Below are 21,024 nucleotides of genomic sequence, written 5' to 3'. Positions count from 1 at the left end.
CGGTAAAATTCTTAACAAATCTTTGCAAATTTTTATGGTTATAATGAATTCGGATATAACGAATTTATGGATATAGCAAACTGATTTTGAGTCCCGTAGAGGTGAATAATATCGAAATTCTACACTTTTATAATGAATTTTTTTACAGTTTAAAAAGTTTCCCCTACCATTTAACATATAGTTTGAATGAATTTATTTTCATATAAACGTTTCAAGTCACAATCTGATTATTAAGGTGGCTCTATACACCACTTGTTGATGACGCAGTACGCAAAAAAGTTAATCTGGAAGCATGCAATTCCGGTACTGGCCGATTTAAACTGAGGCGAATTGTATGGGGACCGCTCTTTTGAAAAATTTGTTAAATGAATACCGGTAGATTTCATTTGATAATGCAAAAATTCATTACTTACAAGTAATGTGGTATGTGACACCTTCACGTTGTGTGGTATTATTTATAAAAAATAAACAATAAAATCAAGTATAATAGTTTCTTTCCCATCATGGATATGTTCCACTGTAGCGCAGTGGGTTAGTGGGTTCAGTACAAATCTGTAGATCATAAGTTCGATTCCCGTTGAGAACAATAAATTTTTTAACTAAAACTTATTTTTTGGTTGAATACTGTGAAAGAAAATTCTAAACCGGTGAAACTATTTCAATTATAATATACTTTAATGCACATTAATATCGACACCTTAAGGGTATGGGAGGGTTGCTTTGAATTTCTCTCAGGTTGAGATACATAAATCCTATTAGCCAAGTCAATTTTCCCCTTTATTTATTTGACTTAGTTTTGCACTAAAGCGAATATATTCACTTATACAGGCCTATAATGAAATATGTATGTATTTATCATTCCAACATTTAGGAAATTTTCTTCAACTCAGAAATGATAAGTCCCCAAGGTGTTTGGGCCTTGGGACTTAAGAACGATAACCCTTACCTGAGGAACTTTCATACCAAATAAAATTTTGAAAAAAATTTTGTGTTTATTTGCAATGATTTTCAGTCATTTTTTATGTCATATTTATTATAATACATTTTCTTATAGCATCAAGCAACTTTTTCAGATGATTTGTCAACAGAGTAAGAAAATATGAAAAATTATGTTTTGGGAAAATACTAAAAAAATTGCAATAATAACATTTTTGAATGTTAAGAAGTGTTATATTTTTTTTTATGTGTCTGAAGGAAATATCCATCATATGACAAAAAAATTTCTCTCAATTTGTTAATAGCTGTCTTTTTAAAAAATATTTTACAAAAACACGAAAAAACATTAAAAATTCTTTAAAAATACATATAGTATCCCTATCATCATTTTAATACTTGATAAGTATATGTTTTGTGGTCTTCTATTGAAAATTTGAATAACCTGTGGGTGTATAGAGCAACCTTACAGGTATCAAAAGAATATATTCTCAATTAGCAGAAATTATAGTCTGGTAAAAGAAAAAATGTATATAGTGAATTCATTATTGTTATTATTACGATTTCGTTAAACGTATATAACGAATTACGGATATAGCTAAGCTAATACAGCTGTCCCAGGACTTCGCAATAACCGAGTTTTACTGTACCAATTTTTTAACCTCTCCATCACTGTTTAACAGTTTAAACAGTTAAAAATCTCCACTTAAACAGGATTATTGCATAATTACTGTTGAATTTTTATTACCGTAATGGGGTCAATGTGCAAGGGTAACCAAAATTTTCCTGGTTTGCTGGGACATTTTTTCATTAAAATAAATATTAAACAAATGCCTGTTTATACAATTGTGAGGATGTAAATTCATGGGCAAGGGTAACTCATGAAAGCCATGAACATGCTAAGTATGTGCATAATAAAAGACATTGCTGTAGTCTTCCCATTAAATTAAGCCATATTTTAATGAAAAAATGATGTACAAAATTTTTTTTACAACACATACGACACAAAAGGGTACTGCGTTATTTTTCCTCATATTAAAATTCGCCACTAATGTGGAGGAGGCTACGATTGTGTTACGACTTTGACATTGCTATAAATAAAGGTCATAATGTTTTGGCAAATCAAAAATAATCCAATGTACATTTTGTTCATTAATATTTCCGGAGTTTGCTTTGTTTACAATGATAGCATATGGGTTGAATAAACTCAATCATTCAGGAAAGAAACCAAATGGTTCCCGTTTTCTAAACATTCCCATGATGCAGTTTGGTTTATTTTTTTGTATACCCATAAAGCTATTATTTTATTTACTTTAAATATTTCTAACTTTGCAGCTTTAAAGCTGACATGAATTCATAAATACGCATTATTTCCCTTTTATCTCCGACTACCGCCATATTAGTTGTCGATTTCTATTGTTCTGTTCATCGCTACACACCCCCTATATAAGGACCAGACCACTATTCATGCTTCACCGCATTTAGGTATTTCATTCACCCGAACACGTTACCTTGGACGAAAAGACGTGTAGAAACACGTTGGGAACAAAAATAATATGACAACCACTTCACTGGCAAGGCATATCCAATGAATGACGAAACAAGACAGACTGAAATCCAGCCACAGATACTTCAAAAATCCTTGATAAGTGTAGACCGTTTTCCTGTGTATATATAACATCGCACGTGCGCAAATTACACACTGTGGCAGATCGAGCAATGTCAATGATCGCAAGGATTTTAGAAACGGAGCGCTTTTGTAGGAACGGATGGAAACGATGTTATGTTGTTACTTTCTTGGATTGACTATCATTTAGCTATTGTGTTGGATGTACTGCCGCCGGGGTTTTAAAAATGATGCAGACGTTATGCATTCTGTATGAACGACACACGTGTTTGATGTGCATGCGAAGTAAGGCAGCACTATCTGTGCAAAATATTACAGATACCTTGGAAATTCTTTCAAAGAATAAATATATTTTGTATTTTATTGATTGTTGTTTCCTTTATTATTTATTATAAACATTTTACTACATTGTGTAAATCATGCATTTAGATGTCCGTGCAACCTGAATGCCTCGATCAGAAAGCAACCGACCGTAACTTTCTCGACCTGTATATATACCCCAGTGACAGTAGAGGAGCGATCGAAACTAATATGGCGACCAAATATATGCTTTTATGAATTCATGTCAGCTTTAACTAGGTAAAAATGTGACATCCCTTCTTACTCCACCCTACCATAAGAAATCATGACCTGAACAAACTTGAATCTACACTAACAAAGAATGCTTCCACACACGTTTCAGCCATTTTTTTCTGTGGAAAAAGTAGGAAGACTTACAGACAGGCAGATGCAGACAAAAGGTAATCAGAAAAGCTCAGTTAAGCTTTCATCTCATATGAACTATAAATATATACCGATATTGTTTTATATTTTTCTGAAAAAACATGATGCATTGTGATACTTTATTCCTTCACAACACACGACCCCATTGTATGCTGGTGTTTAGACACTGACCTGCTCTGCCATTTGTACAACGACCTCACTGGTCCGCGTGTCAAACTCAGACTTGGTGTTTGGGCTCTGTTTCTTTATTGTGTTCACAATATCAGTGTGGGGCATTGGCTTCCACTGATAAAGTCTGTCAATCTGCAAAACCAAGTCAAGACAAAAACATCAAAATTATCATCCTTATAAAAAATGTTCCCTTCATTTTTCTATGTGAAATATTGTACTTGTTTATGCTTTGTCATTAGCATAATGATCAGTAGGTTACACATTTAAACATGTACATGTGTTAACAAATTCTCTATAAATCATGTCACTTTCTCATATATCTAGACAACTCATTCATTTTCAAGTTAAGGCATGTTAAAAATTAAATACGAACCTAATTCTTATACATTTCACACAATTTTAAAACAACTGAGACGCAAAAAATACAGGATGTTGTTAACACAGAAATGGAAGTATCTGCCAGTTCTCTCACCTTATTTAGAGCAATGATGAATGGTGTTTTGCGCTCCTTGAGAAGATTGATGGATTCTATTGTTTGTGGTTCCAGACCATGCATGATATCCACCACCAGAATGGCCAGGTCACACAGAGAGGACCCCCGAGAACGCAGATTACTGTCAACATCACCAGAAAAGTCCAATTTAATAAAGTTTTTCATTCATGACAAATTAAAGTACAATTAATGCTTATAGAAAAAATGTAGCACATCCACCTTAATTTATGGAATAATACATATAAACCAAATTCATGGAGTTAAGGGTTATGATAAGTACAATAGCTATAATGTTCTAGAATACTTTTGTAATGATCAGATTATCAAATCTCGTAAACATTGTGAATTTTCTGGCTTTCGTCCACTAGCTAGCTTAGAACATGTATATCTCTTTATGATTTTAGATTAATAGACCAGTATGCTACAGTTCAGCACCAGCAAAAATCTTGCAATTTATTGTGCCATTAAACATAAACTAGTTTTTAAGGATTTTAGATTTATTCCTTTAATTTTCATGTTTTTTCAAATACTGAATATCCAATGTCCTCACAATTTCACTGTACTTGCTAAAGAAATTCATCTAAATGCCCCAAACTTCATCAGAAAATGATAATTGTTGTTAAGTCTACCTTTTTTTTTTTTCGAAAAAATTCTTTTTTTTTTAAGTTGGTTAGGGTGATAAAATACTTAAAGTTTACCGATGCAAATAATTTCTGCAGCTACCAGCTGACTTACCTGAAAGACTCGTGTCCAGGTGTGTCAATAATAAGGAGACCTGGTAGTTTTAATTCTATTTTAGAGAACTACAAAACACAATAAACAAAATCTTTTAATTGATGATAAGTAAGTCTAAACATGCAGTATTTTCTTTGTCCAAAAGTACTTCAGACATCTTTTCACAACCTCAGAGACCCCACATTGAACAGTTTGAAACGGATCGTTCTCCAAAAATAAGCATGCCCAAAGACATATGTACATAGCATCTCTTACAGTTTGTGAAGGTATATATGCAATATTTTTGGGGGGTTTTTCTCTATATTTTCTATTCTTGACCAATCCTCAACCCCCCCCCCCCCCCATTCAGTTCATATGTACCATTAAAACCTTGACCTATTACATGTATAGCATTTCATTTTCAGTGTATTGAATGCACTACAAGTTCTTAGGGTAGACTCAACTATACTTCCAAAAAAAAATTCTTCCCTACCAAAATTTTTTCCCCTCCAAATCATGAAATTCCACCCTGGCCCCCCCCCCCCCCTGATGCTACGTGCCTGTGAATACAAAGAATGATATGTTCTCCACCTCCCCACTTTTCTGCATTTACTATTCCAGACAGATTAAGACTGCACTGAACACAATCTTGGTTGTCTTGCACATGCAACTCAACATCGATTGAAAAAATATTTATGACGGAGTTATTCAAGTGCAGAAAAAGGAGAATGAAAAATTATTCCAAATGCAAACTATGCCAAAAACTAAATGTGAAAAAGATATAGTGTGGACTGCATCGAGAACGAGAGGAAACGACCATAAATTAAAACAATTGATGACTGTGGTGAAGTTTGCTGACACGTTTATCCTGTCATTTATCAACCGGTACACTCAAAAACACATACAAACTGCCCCAGCATTTCCACTTGTTTTGATTTTTCTTGCAGGATAATCTCAATATAATTAGAATACCTTGAACAATCATGAAAACAAAAAAGCTTTTTAAGATAACTAGTAACTTAATACTCATCAAAACACAATTTGAAAAAAAAACTAATAAAAAATTATAATTATAATTCAAGTCATGAATGATTATATCAAAAAGGATGATTTTTCCCAAATAGTCATGTTAGAAGATATTATCAAAAACAGTTTTAAAGTAAGCAAAATTCAAAGAAATTCCTGTTATATAATACATTGTAGTTATTTTGGTTATCCACAATAATCTAACTGACATTTGTGCACTAATGCAAGGCCATAGCACATTACTCAAGCGTTCAGATTGATAAGTTACATAATCCTCAGTTTTCACAGAACATAATTTGATGTTTTTACATTATTTTGATTGAATTCAGTCCAACATTGTTAATGATGTTGATGCCTTTTCAGGTGCAGCACATTTTAACACAACATAGTATTTTAATGCAAGCAGAGAGCATGGCACAGCGAAAAAAGGAAGATAACTCATGACTCATTTATAATGAAGAGCATTTCAATTTAACTGACGACGTTATTTGCTCCTTGCATCTTTACTCAAGGTTGAGGATCAGTATTTCATACTTGCCAGTTTTATTTTTTTCACCACTTCACATAATGAAGACTATTCTCATGTCAAGAAAATTTCTCTACAGGTAACAAGACATCATTGATATGAGGAACATCTCAAAAAGTTCAGCTTTAACAAAGAATATTAAGGTACTTCACTACACCGAGACTTATACTTTTTAAGAAAGTACGTCACAAGATGGTGATTTAAATGTTTTGTTAAACTGTTTGTATCAATCAATCAAATTCAGATGTATATTTTCATAGCTCAGTGGTTAAAGTATCAGGCTTGTGAACTGCAGGTCATGAGTTCGAATCCACCTGGGGCTTTTGTTTATGTTTACTGAATGAAATTTCGAAAATATCATTTTTATCTAAAATTGCACATTTTTTCACCTATTTGACATATATACTTCTTATCCATCATGCTTTCTATCAAAGTAAAGTAATTTTCTGCTGATTTGAGAAACTATTTCAAGGTGTAGTGAGGCACCTTAAGATGAAAAGCATTTCATATTTAGCATACTTAATATGCTGTGACCTCAACCTTTGTCTTAGAAATTTAGCTCAGGATCATTGCGTGGACCCTGAGGTCCACGCAGAAAATATACAAGCGAGGTTAAACCGGATGCTATGGGGAAAATTCAGCCTGCGCATGAGCTAGCCTGGTTCCTGTGCGTATTGGGTAGCTCAGGGAACCAGGCTAGTACAAGTTTATCTGAATCGGGATCGGGATTCCATACCATATGCACACATAAGTTCAAAGGCGCTGTAATTGTAATTGTAAAGTTGTCGGTAAACAGTAGTTAGTACAGAAACAAAGTATTCCTTTTAAAGAAATAACCGGCATGTGATATGAACTGTCAGTATTAAGAAATAAGTTAATGTTATGCTGAAACTACAACATGCATCAAATGGCATAAAAATGCAATGCTTTGTTGTTTTCCGTATACACATGTAACTTAACTTTACTTTTATAGTAGGCGATTCTAGAGTACTTCCCGATTAAAATTTTTTAAGCATTTAAGTGTGATTGAATAATTATGTCACTGTATAAAAGTTTAAATCTCAAGAAAAATGCATCAAAATATGAAATTAATCTAAACAAAGTTGTCACTGCATAGTTAACAAAGTAGTGCGAATCGTAATGTGTGCACAAATAGTAGAATTCGCCGAATGCCTGATACTATACATGCAGACTTCATTAATAGATACATCATAATTATATTAGAAGTATGAACCCTTTAAATTCTGAGATAAAAAGTCAGGGCTATACATATACGTAATCCAACGTACAAATTTAGTGGTTAAAAGCAGAGGGCTAGAGTCGGTGGAATCTCTGATAATCTTAAGGCTTTCACGTTTCGTTGGAAACACATGCAAATGGTCCACGTATTGTAGTCCTTTTTTAAAGGACAACAACTTGTTGTACATCATTTACCTAGCAATCATTCTACTGGTGTAGTATAAGGCAGATAGGACCAAAAGTACAGGGGGGGATAAATGGTCTGAACAAGGATTTTACACAGAGGTCTGCTATGAATGCCCTTGGCAATTGGCATACAAACTCACTGCACACCCCGTACCTACGGGCAGTATTTTGGTTAAATTTGTGCAAGACTGGTCCAAGGATAGAAAATATTGTCAGTCATGGATTTTTCTCAGAGATCTGCTGTTAATTTGACCTTTGGCCTAGAAACTTGGTTCAAGGTCATTCCACACCCCTTACCAAAAGACACTCTTTGAAGAATAAGGTAGGTTTGGCTAAATTGTGAGAAAATATGCTTTGGATTATTAATGTTGGATAGACAGAACAATCAACAGATGGACAGATTAATCACTATAGGGCACCCACAGTGTGGGTCCATCAAAAAATCAACTGTACCTTGGAAATTGATTTTTTGGAAAGAATTTTTTTTATGAATGGAACTCTTTCCATGACTGTAATCGATGTTAAAACTACCAATATGTGTACCTTAAGTGGCCTTGACAAAGAGGTCCAAAGATTTAAAGGAAGATGCATTATCTTTGTTAACTTTCTTTTGAAATTAACAAAAACTAACTATAATCTTTTACATTTTGCCAATCCTGATGTCTAACAGAGTACCCAAATAGGATAAAGTGTCAGTCAGAGTAGGTGTAAGTTTGGAATCCATTGGGGCTTTAAAAAGGGGGGGGGGGGGTCATGATTTTCACAACTTTAAATCTACACTACCTGAGGATGCTTCCACACAAGTTTTAGCTTTCCTGGCCAAATGATTCTTGAAAAGAAGATTTTTGAAAATCTCTCAAAAATTCAATAATTCCCAATTAACTCCCTTTGAATAAAGGTGTGATCCTTAATTTTCACAACTTTGAATCCCCTTTGCCTAAGGGTGCTTTGTGCCAAGTTTAGTTGAAACTAGCCCAGTAGTTCTGGAGAAGATGTCGAAAATGTGAAAAGTTTACAGACAGACATACAGATGGACAGACAGAGGACAAACAAAATGTGATCAGAAAAGCCCACTTGAGCGAGCTTAAAATAGAAGAAAACTTGCAAGGACAAAAGAAAGGCAACTTCAGTTACTGTTAGTGAAGTGATTGAAACATCAACTTAAGAAGGCATGAACCACTTCTTTCAAGAAACTATTAAAAAATAACACACTTTTTAAAAATTCAAAATTTAATAAAAAAAAAAAAACAATAAATCAATGCAATGAAAAGGCACCAAAGCATCTAGATCACTTTATCAAAACATGCTCCTGTTTTTGAGAGTGTTAGCAATCATACTATCTGTGATTTCCCTCACAAAATTTTGTGGAAGACAACCAAACTATGGCATTAATAATTCATAAAACGTCAGCAAAGTATTGACCCACAGTTGTGAAGTATATGATAGATTGTCAGTATATGTACTATGATGGAAAACCAGCCATAAACTTGAATCTCCAGAATAAAATTGAAAAATAATGATATTGACCAATATGTGTACTTACATCTTTACACATCTTGGTCTGTTCACGGATTGCACTCTCTGGAACATTAGTAGCACCAATCTGTTGAGTAATTCCTCCTGCTTCTCCATCCTGAACGTGAGTCCGCCGTAGCTTAAAACCAAAACAGAATAAAATAACACAACTGATCAATATGTCACATAGTTTAACTAAATACACAATGAAAATCCTAATCATTAGGGGTCCAATATGTAGATAGAATTTTAGACCATTTTAGTACAGCACACTGCTTACCTTGTCCAGTATCTTTGTTTTGCCTGTATCTACGTGACCCAGCACACAGATAACAGGTGCCCTCAGCACATCTGTGGTTCGCCTCTTCTCTGCCTCCTCCTTTCTTTTCTACAACAACAAAAAAAGTGACCAAAAATTAATTCTGATGTTCAAGCATGATACCACATGGCAAATACTGTAGATTCCTTATTTTATGCGAGTACTTCATTCCGCGATTCAAAGGTTTTCCATCAAATCGCCAGAACATAAAATCCCGAATGCAGATATATTATCATAGTTTCATGCTGTTTACATACGTAAAAAAATTGAAAGCAAGATTTTAAAATTCATGCGACGGACTTCTCGCAATTTTACGCGAATATTAATTCCTTGTGTTTAATTAGGAATTTACAGAAGTTGATGCATACAAGTATTGTAAAGTTATAAAATTGGTCAGTGTTTGGGTCAAACCAAGATCACCATCAGTCTTGCTCCTATTGGAAGACTGAACGTGGGATTGGAAGTTCATAATACTGTTATGATTATACCCCCTGCTGTGTTATAATAAATTCCATATACCGTATTTTTCGGGGCATGAGCGATATTCTCCGATGAGCGAGCCCCGCCTATCCCCCGGGATCGGCTAATCGTAGACTCAAAGTTGAAAAAATTTAACAGTAAAATATAAAATCCACTGTTTTTATCCATTGTACTGTTGTAGCAGTTTATTATGAGGGTTGTTTTTTTTTATCCGTTTGAACTATTATTACTTATTAGGTTAGTTACTGACTCACTACGGAGCCGTCTATGAGATTGATCAACCCAATATATTTCCGTAGTGAGTCAGTAACTAACCTAATAAGTGTTTTGTTTTCCCGAGGACTATCAAGCGACATATTCATTCACAAATAGCGGTGATCTGCGCAAAGCCATGTACAAGATGCCTTACATCTCGTCCAATTAAACTCATTTAAACTCTTCAAAATTATCAATACCACCTTTCAAATACGCTTAAAAAATCTTTGCTTCAGCCATATTACTTACAATGTTTTGTTGCTATTCAATTTTAAACTTCTGCAGAGATTTGAGCAAATTTAGACGCTGCCATTTCGTTCTGCTCCAGACACAACAATGTGACGTCAATATTCAAAGGGCAACTACTCTAATTTAAAAAATAATTCCAAAGGGCCACTACTCTAAATATTTTAATGACTTACTAAACACGATTTTTGTGTTAAATAATATGAAATATCGAGATGAATAGGTGAGGCGGCGGCCAATGACAGCCATATTGCCTAATATTAATCCTCACAGAACCTACATAGAGATATATGAGGCAATCACGTGCCATGTTTAATCCAATGAAAATGTGACATTTCAGTCCGAGGGAAAACAATGTTCGATAGTTGTCCCCTTGATAATTTTTGTAATGACATCGTGAGTAAAAAAATGTACAGTACTGTACTAGGTATTTCTTTACAACTCCAATCAAAAGAATTTTTTTCCCACGTTCGTGTATGAACCCTGGAAACTATCATTGCGTAGTTAAAAAGAAAACGAAACCGGGTAGAATGTAATATGACTGAATTTTTGTGAATTCTTCATGTCTGCGTTCGTGGGAATCACTGGTTTTTGGTGTAGAATAAATCAAATGCTTTGTGTTTTTACAATTAATTTTCTGTTGGATGAAATAACGGTATTCCGGTGTTGTGTGTATATACCAAGGTGTGAAACCCGTGACTAAAACACAGCCTGGGGGCACGTAGTGTACACCGTTACACTTCATTGCATTAACTGTGTTTTTAACATTACAACTTCTCTGCATAACGGCAAGTCACTATTTAATTATTTAATGGAAAGAACACAAATTAAATATTTTATGTTTGGTATTTTGTTTTCTCATTCATAGCGATTATGGGGGATAACTCTATTTGAATATGAAACCATATGTTGAGCTAATGGACGCCATACCCCGTATTTACAAGTAGCTTTCAAAGTATAACTTAATTAAATGAAATTTAGAAATAAGGTATTAATAAAATATTAAAGGTTTGGTAAAATATTATACTTAGTTCTACCAGACAGAACCATGGAGATAGGTGTTGCAATTAAATTTACACTATGTAAAATTATGATATGTAACGATATACTGACGAATACAGAAGAGACCAAACAGCCACAAAACATAGATGTATTTTTAAAAATTGCTTAAAATATATATGTTAAGCAAATTTAATAACTTTAATAACTCTTTTGACTTTCTACATCAATATTCTGAAAGTATATACTTAATACGATGACTTCCTTAATCAGCGGTCATACTTTCACTATAGTAATCATCGATTGAAAATCGGCTTATCCCCCAATTCGGCTAGTCTAAGGATTTTTCTTGAATTTTGTCTAAAAATGAGCAATTCGGCCTATGCCCCACATCGACATATGCCCCGAAAAATACTTATGTATTCATTGGGAATATCACCATTAAACTATGAATCAATGTTTAGGTTTGTAAAGAAATGGAGAACGCAAATTTCCTCCATTATGAAAATCAGATCACCCACACGAGTACCAGTATGTTATTGAGCTTATAAACCTTTTCCCTTAACTCTATTTACTATGGCATCATTTATCAAGTTCTGCCTCTGTCAATCCATAATACATGTACTACCTTTTACATTTATTTTCGTTTCTTAGCATAACGTTTTTATACTTGTAAAACATGGTGCTAATCAGGGCGGTACCGCTCAATTTGTGCTTGATGTTAAGAGGTCCTAGATACCAAAACCTTTAAAAACAGCTGTTTCAAATATCATTATTGTACATTTAGCTTGATTTGGTGCCATTGAATGTACAATTCCCAGTTTTAACTGATTATTTAAGATCCATACTTTCGGCTAACCCATAAATACTCGTGTCCCTTTTTTGTCATATATCCAGGTGACCCATAGATCTGTACACTTTCATATAGATTTGGTGACCCATAATTTATCATAACTACTAATAAACATTACGAATCCTGACTTTGCATTTGTGTCTGGGTAAAATTCAGAAACAAGAGACCCACAAAAGTATTCATTGTAACAAACTCTAAAAGAGGTTGAAGTGTTACAATGCATCTATGAAAAAATCCATGTAATGGAGTTTAACTGACACAGTAACTGTAGATTACTAACATTTTTTAAATTCTACAAGACAGTTTAGCCAGCATCCAATCACGTCAGTGTTTGAACGTCTTCTAACCGTCAACAATACTATATTTTATAGGTACAGTGCTTTGTAGACATTCACCTTACAGCATTCTTTATTTAAAAAATTTAGAACTGCCTACTATAGAGTAATTTTTCATGACCCTATTATGCATCTCTATGATAACTCTATTACCATAATTCTGGCTCTTGCTCTTTCTATGGGGGTTAAATCTTCTTCTTCACTTTCAGACTCTTCCTCACTTTCAGACTCTTCTTCCTCATCCTCTTCTTCATCTTCCTCCTCATCTTCATCATCTTCTTCCTCCTCCACATCTTCCTCCTCTTCTTTTTCTTGCTTTTTACTCTCTTTTGTGTCTTTGACAGTCACTTGTACTTTCTTGGGCTCAACTAAATTCAGAAATAATATTCTGGTATAAATCTCTATTTGAGGAGACCCTTTGCCAATGTTGCATTTATGCTTACAAATAGTGGACTAACAAATAAAACTTTTCTATCCATATCAACTCCTTCACATAATAAAATCATATACACTTGCATGTAATCAGAAGACTATTTCCAATTTTATGCCTCAAATTACAAAAGTTTTGCTTTCAGAAGTGATAATTCAACAGTGGGATAAAAATAATGAATATGTATAAAGCTACAAGAGCTCTTTGAGCTTGCTCATTGTAAACTGATGCAAGACTTAACAGGCATGATCTTCTCTTCTTTTGAAAGTTTTTGAATTTCATTTAATAACATTAATAATCTTTGCATAAAATAATACACAATCTAATATCATATCATAAAAATATCAAAGTACTGTAAATCAACTATTATTCGCGATGACCTTATTCTGCGATTTATAGGAGATAATCTGGTTTGCGTCAACTTATTTTCAAGATCAAGCCATGTCTACACCCATTTTGATGACAACCATACGACAAAAATTTGTTCCCACTGAGAAATATTCACGACGACATTGCTCTTGTGAATATCACAAAAATTTCTCACACGCAAATAAAAGTTGGTTCACAGTATGTCATTATAAAAGACATGGATACCTTTATCTTCTGTTGATGTTTCTTCCTCGTCTTCTTCTTCATCTTCCTCCTCTTCGCTACTGGCAGCCCAATCATCTTTAATATCATCTTCCTTTTCTTCCTTTGCAGGCCTGGCTTCACTCTTTTCTTCTTCTTTTCTCTCCTCAACTTTGACCTCTGGTTCTGGGGTCATTTCTTCACTCTCTGATTTTCTCTCTGAACTCTCTTCATCCTCTACAAGAAAAAATAATAAATGAATATAAGATAAGAGAAGGGAAAACCTAGTGGAAAAACAAGAATCAAACATGTAAATAATGGAGGGAAAGAAATATTAGTACCTGTCTTTTGCTGCTGTTTTTTATTCTTCTTTTTTGTGTCATACACAGGTCTTTTCTTGGGCATATCCTCCTTGCTAGGAACTTCAATTCCTGAATAAAAAAAAAGAAAAACGTTAAATAAGACTCCAGATGTTAGACACCTTTATCTTTTGACAATCTTTAAAAAATTATCATTTGTTTGGGTTCTCTACAAGAATAATTATAATTTACATTATTCAAAAAGAAAAGCTAGCTAAAGATATATTTGTAAGATCTGTAAGGTTCTTTCCAAGTGAATTTCAGTTGCTTAATAATTGGAAAGGACAATTTATGGACTGAATGTAAAAACAGATTTATACTTTACTTAACCATTAAATCAAAGCAAAACATTTGAATGAAATTATGTATAAATACTAGTATCCCACTCAGATCATCTATCTACAACAATGAATTGTTGTTTTTAAAATTTTCACTGGATCTTTCTTTGAATGTTTCAAAGCAAAATAAAACTGAAAAGTAAACAATATTTCACAACTTCAAAATTACATATTCTAACTTGTTTATTTTTTAACTAATAAAAGAAAAAAGTTCTACAGTGTATGTGTCAGTTATAAAAGTCAGGTGTCAGGTATAAAGGTATCGACTTCATATCTGAAAATATGCTATTAACCTACAGGACTAATTGATATACTACATGACATATTCAATACACAAGACACAATGGATCATAAAATACAAACTAGTACTCGAAACATAGAATAGACTAGAATTTGGAAACACATTTGAGGGTACATAATGATAACGTACCTGCAGCTTTCATCTGTTCCAACATCTGAAGGGCTCTTGCTTTGTCTTGTTTCTCCTTCTTTGTTAAATATGTTCCTTCCTTTTTCATTTTTTCTATCCTCTCTTTCTCTTTTTGCTTCTTTCTTTGCTTTTTCTCTTCTTCCAATCGTTTCTAAGAATACATATCAATCATAAATAATAGATGATACTAGAAGTCATTATGATTAGAGGAATTAACTAATCAATGAATGATGACTTTCAAAAATGTCTATGTAAAGTAAAAATGACTTTAGTAAATAGTATATTAAACTTTGTAATATGTACAGTTAATAGTGAGCAAATATTGTTATCAATTGAAAAGCAAGGGAGTGTTGAATTGTTTTCACTATGGGTCTGCGAACACTGCCCACACTGGCAGCAAAATGTCAGAGACAAACTCCAACATAAGCTGAATCAGAGAGCAAACATCGCATCTGCTTAACTTCCTAACAAAACTACGGTAAATGACTGTATCATCCTTTATGAATGAACTGCATTAAGCATGCCTTTTCTTCAGCAAGCCGTATAGCTTCCTCCTCCTGACGAATTCTCTCTTCTTCTTCCTTTTTCAATCTCTCTTCCTCCTCTTTTAATTTTTGTTGCATTAGTTTAATTGCAGCAACCTAAAAATTTCATAAAATCAATACATATCAAATACATTAAAATACTTTCAGAAATAGTCTCTTATGTGTCTAAATGCATATCATATAGTTAAATTATAAATAAACAAAGAGTAAAATGCAAAAAAATCAAAACAAACTGGAGCTTTCTTCTTCTTCTGTTTCTCCTCTTTTTCTCCTTTCTTTTTCTTCTTCTTTTCATCTTTTTCTCCTTCTTTTTCTCCCTCCTCTCCATCTCCTGTAGGCTCTGCTTCAGCTTAAAGAAGACATGGTAAAGTTTTCAATCAAATGCTCAACATTAAAATGTTCAACACAGAATTAATATTATATATTTGAAATTTTATGCAAATGATGTTTAACGAAAAGTTCTTTACTTATTCGTCTAGGTGAGACCATAATTAAAACTAACTTTTATTTGCTACAACTTAATTTCGATTAACTGATTATCAATGACTAATTTTCACAATATATACAGGAAACATTTGAGAACTGATTCACTGCAAGAAAAATTTGCGACAAAAAACTTCTAGCCAACCTCTTGAAAATTTCTCGCTAGCGAATATAAAGATTATATGCTGCTACTGCTTTAATTAAGTACAGCTATTCTTATCTATCAAGTTCACAATCAATTAATACATGTGTTAATTTAAAAAATTTCCTTTTTTAAAAGTTACTTGCTCTAGTCAATCAAACAGTCCATTGCTATCCAAAGAAACCCTACATCTCTGTAATTAAGCCATACCTTCAGTTTTCTCCTGTTTATCTTGACTTGACTCTGTGGTAGCCTCAGAGGAATCTTTACTTTCTCCTTTGGATTTTGACTTTTTCTTTTCCTGAAACAAACAATTCACTTTAGTATAAGATGAACAGAGCCAGGGGGCTGAATGCTTTGAATGTACCGGGTACATATGAAAGACATATTCATAGATTAAACTGATTTGAGAAACTTTAAGGTTCACCCAGTTAAGTTCAATTTATATGTAAAATACTTCTTTTTTTAAGCAAATAAATTTGAACTTAAGCCAGTCATATTTTTCATTATTAAAATATCACTGCATTATTAATATTACACACTTTGAGCGTAATGAACATGTAATCTAAAAAATAAAAGAAATGGATATATTATGTTGTCTTTTATAGTGTATCTAAATTCAATACCTTTAAGTTAGATTCAATCTAATTTTGAACCCAACCAAATCCAAATCAAGAGTGTTTCAGAAAAACCAATATTGCAAATCTTGGTGCATTAAAATGACAGAATACAACCACCCAATACCTGCATTTTCTTGAGTTTCTCTCGCTCCCTCTTCTCCTTCCGTTTCTGAGCAGCAGTTTTGATTGTTCCTCCATCTTCCCCTTCTTCATCTTCCCCTTTCTCTTCTCCATCTTCCTGCTTTTCTTCTCCCTCCTCTGTCTTCTCACTCTTTGCCTCCTCTTTTTTTCCCTTCTTCTTCCTCTTCTTTTTGTCATACTCATCATCATCAATATCGTCTATTGACACAACCTTGGCCTCCGCTGACTTTGCCTCCGTTTCCTCTTCTTGGTTTCCGTTTTCGACAGTTTTATCCTCAGTTTCCATGGCCTCCTCTTCCTCCCCACCTTTCTTTTTCTTCTTCTTTTTGGAGGATTTCTCAGCAGGTTTGTCCAGTTCTGCCAACAAAGCATCCAAGTCCTCCTCTTCCTGTCCCTTCTTCTTTCCTTTCTTCCCTTTTTTGTCTTTTTTACTGGTCTCCTCCTTCTTTGGTGCCTCTTTAGGTTTCTCTAGAACAACTTCAATGTCTTCTTCATGATCACTCTACCAAAGAATTGACTTCAATAATTATATATACTGGTCTGCACATAACAGTGGAAACAACATTTATTGAATAACAATGGAGAGGTTGAGATTTCAAACGTGTACGGGTACGTGTACGTGAACTAGGGGAATCACCTAAATTCTTCGCGTTTTACGTCATCAGTTTTTGTGACAAGGTTTCTACACGTTCTCTAAACTTGCGAGTATCGTCTACACGTAGGTACAAACATGTAGCTTTTTACAACAAATAAAATCTTATTGATGAATGAATGTATTCTTGTGATACATTATATAGATTTTTTTTTTTTTTTTTAATTTCATTTGCATAAAAAATTAATAAGAAATTTACCATTCATTTGGAATTAACTAAATAAATTCATGTCACAAAACTGCGTCGATTTACGTACACGTTTATATCCTACAAGTTATGAAATCTCAACTGATAAAATACAAAAACGTGTACGTGTAGATTTAATACATGTACGCACACCCGTACACTTTTTAAATCTCAGCCTCTCTACTAATTAAATAAATTCATGTAACAAAACTGCGTCGATTTACATACACGTTTATGTGTAGTTTTAACACACGTATGCATACCCGTACACATTTTAAATCTCAACTTCTCTAATCATACTCAATTTCACTAAATATATTTTCATGCTAGCAGCTGTAATTGTCAAGTCTGTTGTATTGTATTTGTTGGTAAGGGATGTGTTAGATGTAATTTCTTAATTAATTCTCAGCAGTTTATATAAGTATGAATTTTAAGAGGTTCAAACTACAGTAGTTCAGGAAGTCAGAAAATGAAAAGCCTTTTGCAGGTATCAAAATTAAGTTAAATCAATATAACATAATCTTAGATATCATCATTCTTACTCTTAATGAGTTATATTTGCTCTATTCCTCTACATATCAGATTCAGAGTTCAATACATGTAATAGAAAAATTATACATATTAGTATGAAAATTTAACTTTCCCTTCATCCAGACTGTTTGAGCTGTGATAATCAAAGTTAAATTCTTACTTTTCAAATTTAATATATATCTATCGACAGAGTCTAAATGTATTTCTTCAAACCTCTGATGGAAGATCGTTGTCATCATCATCCATCATCAGCATCTGAAATGTGGCTTTTGGTTTTTTTCCCATGCTTTCTTCCTCTTCTTCATCTGAGTCAGCCTTTTTCTTTTTTTTCTTCTCCTATAAATACACCATTTAGAATACTAATTCATAAACATTGAGAAAAGAACTCAGTCTACTCCATTATGGAAGTAGGTAAATGTTTCTTTGGAGACTAATTACTCCTTCTTTTACCTGATGTTTTAATCCTTACCATACTCTTATTATATTACATTTGCTTAATTGACTAGGCCTCTCTCTCTTCTCTCTCTCTCTTTAATATTAATGACAAGATATTGTATCATTAGTAGCACCCTAACAGAGTTTTAACAATGTGAATATTCAGTGTATGAAGTACTTTTTTCTTTTTTACTGGTTGTATATCTTCCTCCTCACTCTCTTCGTTTCCCTTGGTCTGAAGTGATAAAGCCTGTATCTCAGAAGCCACATCGTCCTCCCTGTGAATAAAAATTAATCCATCATTTTGTTTCTGTAGAATATAAGGACATTGAATAAAGTTAATAAAGATTTACGCTGTACTAATATATATGTGAAACTAAACATATACAAAAAAATTACATTTTTCAGGAAAACAAATGTGGGTTTATCAAAAAATTAATAAACTGTATGTGTACATTAATGTTTATCCAGTATGTAGTTATACGTATGACTTTTCCTTGATAAAGAAAATTAGTGACAAATTCTTAACAATTTTCTTAACAAAATTCTTAACAAATCCTGGATTTGCGGCTGTTAAAACAAATTCTTAACAATTTTCTTAACAAAATTCTTAACAAATCCTGGATTTGCGGCCAAACAAAATTTAAAACTGATAATATAACCCCCTTCCACTTAACAGTTAGCAATTGCTATAATCAATTTCTTAGTTAAGGTATACTAATTTCATACCAATCATCCTTTTTCTTATTTTTTTTCTTTTTCCCGCCTTGTTTACTTTGTGGGGCTGGATCTTGAGCTTCAGTATTTCCTGCTAAAGGGTCTAAATCAACTTCGTCTTCACTGTTAAAACAAGTACAAGTACATCAAAACTAATACAAGATAAATTGGTTTTTTTTTTCCGTTTGAAATGACTTTAATATTAGCTATCATGTTTATTTATCATATGTCACAAAGCAGATTATTTATATTCAGTTCTGTACATAGATTTTATACACATTACACTGCACCAGCAATTTGTTTATGAATCAATTTCAAATCACCAAAACTGTTTTAAAGTTCTTAAAACTAGCATTTTTTACACTATTAAAACAAAGTCTGACATTAGCTATAAAACGGCAAAACACAAGGATACCTACTGAAACCAAGTTAACAAATGAAAATGGCCTCTGAAATTGTTCATGTATTTCTGATACTTGTGCAATATTTATGCTAAAAATAGATATTCTTAATGGCATGGATTGTACACTGGATAGTGACACTGATAAGCTGAACTTTACAAAGTAAAAGGTAACAAAATTTTACATTTTGATTTTAATCCAAAAAAAAAACATCTATAGGCTGTCAGACTGATCTATAGTCTATACTATTCTCTTTTGAGAAGTGGACAGGCATAGCCTACATCCACTTCTCTTCGCAAGCCCTCATATTTTGATTCTGGAAAACGTGTAAATGTCGGAACCAAAGACGGTTTACGCTTCGACCGCTGTTTCGACTCCAGTTTCCCTCAATTTTCGTACCAAACCTATTATTTCTACATTTGAAACAATAATGCATCCATATATCACATACAAATCAACACTAACCCGCTGTCAAATCATTTTCTCAACTTCTTCATTCCGGGTTTAAATTATGTGATCGCTCGCTATAGGAGGTTTAAAAAGTAGAAAATTTAGAGTCGGAAAAAACGGAAAATATTGTTCTGATTGAAGACATTAGATAAAAGGTGTTTTTATTTTAATTTAAAGAGGTATAAAGAATGGTTTTGCATTCTAAGACAAATAGACAAAATTCATACGATTAAATAAATAATTAAGTCACTTAAAACAATAAAAACCCTTCATTTTAATCTTTCTTGTATGCTATACTAATCAAAATTCGTTTCAATGTTTAAAAACAGTTGTAGAGCAAAATTTGTCACCATCAGAGATGCTTAAAAAGGGAAGAAATATCACTTTGTATTTTTGTGACTCAGTATTGGTATTTACATTGTAAGATTAAGTTGATCAAGTAACGTTTTTGACATTATTGTCTTTATTAGGTTTCCAATTTTATCCGAAACACAAACATTTAATCTGCGCTGACCGTGATACACAAAATTTAAACCCGGGATGTAGAAGTTGAGAAAATGATTTGACAAAGGGTTAGTGATGATTTTTTTTGTGATATATGGATGCATTTATGTTTAAAATGTAGAAATAATAGGTCTGTTACGAAAATTCAGTGAAACTGGAGTCGAAATATGGCTCCAAGTGTAAACCGTCTTTGGTTCCGACATTTACACGTTTTCCAGAATCAAAATATGAGGGCTTGCGAAGAGAAGTGGATGTAGGCTATGCCTGTCCACTTCTCAAAAGAGAATATAGTCTATACTAATTCTTCCCCCTCCACTATTACAACACCAATCTTAATTCTTAAAATCTTCATACAATATTACAATGATAGTGGAAATCCAAATAAACTTTCCTTCGTTTATATATTAGTTTTTGAGGTTTTTTTTTTCATTTGATTTATCTCATCTCCA

General features: G+C 33.0%; 1 protein-coding gene across 1 annotated transcript in view; it reads right to left on the bottom strand.

The window, feature by feature from the left end:
* LOC128156939 (eukaryotic translation initiation factor 5B-like) overlaps positions 1-21,024 on the bottom strand; it is a 50,298-nt gene that overhangs the window by 28,839 nt on the left and 435 nt on the right. The window contains exons 2-17 of the mRNA XM_052819280.1: positions 19,233-19,343; positions 18,682-18,781; positions 18,282-18,404; positions 16,682-17,200; positions 16,148-16,238; positions 15,546-15,661; positions 15,292-15,408; positions 14,768-14,918; positions 13,982-14,071; positions 13,665-13,877; positions 12,794-13,008; positions 9,434-9,541; positions 9,182-9,292; positions 4,683-4,750; positions 3,927-4,068; positions 3,455-3,586 (exon numbers count right to left, since the gene is read on the bottom strand). Of these exons, the coding sequence (XP_052675240.1) occupies positions 3,455-3,586; positions 3,927-4,068; positions 4,683-4,750; positions 9,182-9,292; positions 9,434-9,541; positions 12,794-13,008; positions 13,665-13,877; positions 13,982-14,071; positions 14,768-14,918; positions 15,292-15,408; positions 15,546-15,661; positions 16,148-16,238; positions 16,682-17,200; positions 18,282-18,404; positions 18,682-18,781; positions 19,233-19,343 (2,407 nt within the window). The remainder of the gene's footprint in view (positions 1-3,454; positions 3,587-3,926; positions 4,069-4,682; positions 4,751-9,181; positions 9,293-9,433; positions 9,542-12,793; positions 13,009-13,664; positions 13,878-13,981; positions 14,072-14,767; positions 14,919-15,291; positions 15,409-15,545; positions 15,662-16,147; positions 16,239-16,681; positions 17,201-18,281; positions 18,405-18,681; positions 18,782-19,232; positions 19,344-21,024) is intronic.

Source organism: Crassostrea angulata, chromosome 7, assembly GCF_025612915.1.
Source record: "Crassostrea angulata isolate pt1a10 chromosome 7, ASM2561291v2, whole genome shotgun sequence".
Classification (NCBI taxonomy): Eukaryota; Metazoa; Mollusca; class Bivalvia; order Ostreida; family Ostreidae; genus Magallana; species Magallana angulata.
Note: the sequence above shows the minus strand (reverse complement) of the source record. Positions and strands in the feature narration are given on the sequence as shown.